Genomic DNA, 3567 nt, shown 5'->3' on the forward strand with positions numbered 1-3567 from the left:
TTAATGCACTATATTTAATGCTTAATGCACTATATTTAATGTTTACTGCACTATATTTAATGCTTAATGCACTATATTTAATGCTTAATGCACTATATTTAATGCTTAATGCACTATATTTAATGTTTAATGCACTATATTTAATGTTTACTGCACTATATTTACTGTTTAATGCACTATATTTACTGTTTAATGCACTATTGTAATATACGAGTCCATATTTTGATCCCAATGCTTCCATGAACAGCTTGTTATAGAAAGGGAATACTGTATGTTTGCAGTATAATCTCTCTCTAGGTTAGCATTTGCAAGCAGYAGCAGAAACAGCTCGTGTCCAAATCTCTCTTCATCCGTTCAGTCTTCATCAGTTTCAGTAGCAGGCTGTGYCATTTTTCCTCTCTGTCAATACGCTCCAGTTTTATCTAAAAGGGCTGAATGTCAGACGCTGTCCACAATTAACATTCAAGCTGGATGGAACTTGCACCAGAGCAACYTGTCTATCACTTACCCAGAATGCCTTGCAGCATAAATAACATGGCAACGTTTATGTGACATTAATTCTTTAAAAATTACAAAAACTAAACAGCTGTTTATRATGTTTTTATAGGTGAAGTAAATGTTTATCAAATAAGATCTATTGTTACTACTAGTCAGATTCCTTTAAGAGTAAGAATAAAATCACGAGATCTTTTGAAATAAAAAAGGGAAGAAAACCCTAATATTAATACTGTAATAATTCAAGTGGTCAGTACAAGTGACAGAACAGAATCTTGTATCAGCAGGATACAGGCCTCGGTCCCTGTCCAAGAGTTCAATGTCCAACTTTAAGACAAWGGAAAACTGAACTAGTATAACATCTGATTTCACCACAAACTGGAGAGTGACACACTTACCAATAAGGTGTTCCAATGAAAGACTTTCTTTTGGCAATGGTTGCTGTTATTTTGGCTGCAACTCCAAAGTCAGCTATAACGAAGAGAGACAGGGCTTTTCAGATTATGTAACACATGCACTGCTAAAAAAGCCAGAAGTAAAGTCTTTTTTTCAAAGTCCTTAAGTATTAGGAAGAGCATCTCACCTAACTTCACGTCTCCGTTATCTGTTAGAAGTATGTTGGCRCCCTGTTAACAAACACCACAACATTTGTTAAGATGTTTTGCTCAAACAACTCACAATCAGGTGGCATTTATGTGCAAGTTTCTCTCACTTGTGAAACTGTTGGTCACAGCCAACATAAACACGTTCAAAATCTGTGATACTGGAGAAATTCACTGAAAGAAATATGGAGCTCCCACTTTAACAAGTAGCATCATACGGGTGAGGGCAGAGGAAACAGGAAGTGCTTGCTGCGTAGAGCTGAGAAAAGATAATAGGCCCAGCCCTGACCTTTACGATAACATATTAGAGTAAGGCTCCAGGCTTTTGTGCATTTATCAGACGTGAAGAGCCGAAACTAAAACTTGTCATGTAGTTTCAGTGGTCAACCGTTTTTTTAAATGAGCTCATCTTCAGCTGTATTTTCTGCAAACTGAGTTCACACCTYTGCTGCATTACTATATCCAACAATCAGGCCTCAATTTCTTGTGCTTACACTTGTACRTTTTTACAAGTTTAATAAATTTTGAGATTTCAGCCTTATTCTTTCTACTTGCATCAATACAGCTTTGCTAAAAATGAAAATGTTAAAACAAAAAGACAAATTTATGCTACCTTGATGTCACGGTGCATCTTGCCTTTGCTGTGCAGATAACCCAAACCCTGTAATAAAATACAAAGTATTTTGTTTAGTTAAAAGTACAAAGACTTCATATTATTTAAAAACAAAATAACTACCATACCTGTAGAGTCTCTCTGCAGACATATGCAATCTGAATTTCTGACAGAGGTCCTGTCTCTGTTTCAGTATAATTTGAGTCAGTAAACAGAGATTAAAAACATTTTAGCAGTTATGGAGCAGAAAACAACTCACCATGATAAATATCCTGCAGAGATCCTCCACCACAGTACTCCATACAGATCCACAGCTTCTCTCGACTGGAGCAAAAAAAAAAAAAAAACCCACAATATTTAGGTTGAGAAAAGTTTTTACAAGTTGGCCTAAACAGTTAGCAAAATTCAACAAGAAAATAACTTAGGAGTTCGGACAGAAAAAAACAGTAGTTCTTCAAATTAAAGTCGGTGTAATATGCATTATCAAATTTTTTGAGCTTTGTATTATGTTATATCATCCTCTCATCAAAAACATGCCCAGAGTGTTGCTTTGACTCATTCATGCACGTTTGAGGAGGAAACCCTTAAATCTCCTGTGGTAGCCATTAGCAGCWGCCTAAACGCTTGCTTTTACAAAGCACCGCCTATTTGTTCAAAGCCCCTCCCTGGAGCTCTGTAAACARCCAAGTCCCCACCCCCCAGAGCACTACTTCCCCCAGAGCATTCCTGGAAACCAGTGGTGGGCACCAGCCCGCTAAAGCGCAAATACGCTAATTGCGGACCTAAATATTTCATTTGCGCTTTAGCAGACTAATTTTTATAATTCATAAGTGGATTTGCGCTTTCTAAAATTAAAATGCAGTACCACTATTAACTAATTATCTACCATTCATCATTATCTTGAACAGCAGAAGGTATGGCTGTCAATGACTCACAACATACGTGATCTATCGAACAGCACCCCTCCCAGGTAAACACACTTATTGTGAARGCATATATCCTTGCTGACAGTTGCTTTGGGTCACGGTTCTGATTTCCCACAATGCTTTGTGTCTGCTTACATAGCAGGAAGGCAATGGTTAGAACTAAGTGACCGGGCGAAAACAGTTAATGTTTGTAATCCATACTAAAATTGATTTATTTTACAATCGGAGCTCTTTTAAAAAAAGTTTAAATGCTGGAACTCAATACTTGACGTAATTGGTCGAAACAATTGGCCAATGGTGTTAGAGACTCAGAAATGATTTAAAGATGTTATGCTGATGAAGACTGACATCTAGTGGTCAACTAGAGCAACAACAAAAAGTATGGAAAACTTTAAAATCCAAGCTCTTATTTTGAAAGGAAGATACTAGTTTCCTGTTCCCCGTACTTTCGTTTCCTGTCAGTCCATCATGTACCCGGAATGCATCGCTTCAGTTTTCCAATAAACAGTTTTAAAATTACGTTATTGATGCTTCTTTAGTGAAAAATCTACAACAAAAAAAAGAAAAGACAAAGAAGCAGCTGAACTAGCAATCTTCAACAACTTTTGCAAGAATCAGGTGAACTAGCAATCCTTAACAACTTTTTAATTTTTACACCAGGAGCTAAAGGTCTGTTTCATGAAATCACATCCCCAGCAATCAGCGGTTGTAGGATTAAGCTGTAAAAGGGTTCATACACCGCTAGTTGGCAGTGTTGTACATATATTGTACATGAATTGTTGACAGTTAGTGTCAAATTGAACTTGCACTTTAAAATTAGCTTCCGCTAGTTTTTCTATTTCATAAGCGTTTTTGAAGTTGCGAACCTAAATATTTTCATAAGCACTTTAGAAATTGCGGAGCTAATTTTTGGATTAGCGCTGCCCACCAC

The 3567-nt window shown here is 36.8% G+C and overlaps 1 protein-coding gene across 1 annotated transcript in view; it reads right to left on the reverse strand.

Moving 5' to 3' along the window:
* map4k5 (mitogen-activated protein kinase kinase kinase kinase 5) overlaps positions 1–3567 on the reverse strand; it is a gene marked incomplete in the record, with an annotated part of 103698 nt that overhangs the window by 66972 nt on the left and 33159 nt on the right. The window contains 5 exon segments of the mRNA XM_014023571.1: positions 894–966; positions 1079–1121; positions 1711–1758; positions 1839–1894; positions 1970–2034. Of these exon segments, the coding sequence (XP_013879025.1) occupies positions 894–966; positions 1079–1121; positions 1711–1758; positions 1839–1894; positions 1970–2034 (285 nt within the window).

This window comes from Austrofundulus limnaeus, unplaced genomic scaffold (assembly GCF_001266775.1).
Source record: "Austrofundulus limnaeus strain Quisiro unplaced genomic scaffold, Austrofundulus_limnaeus-1.0 Scaffold377, whole genome shotgun sequence".
Lineage (NCBI taxonomy): Eukaryota > Metazoa > Chordata > Actinopteri > Cyprinodontiformes > Rivulidae > Austrofundulus > Austrofundulus limnaeus.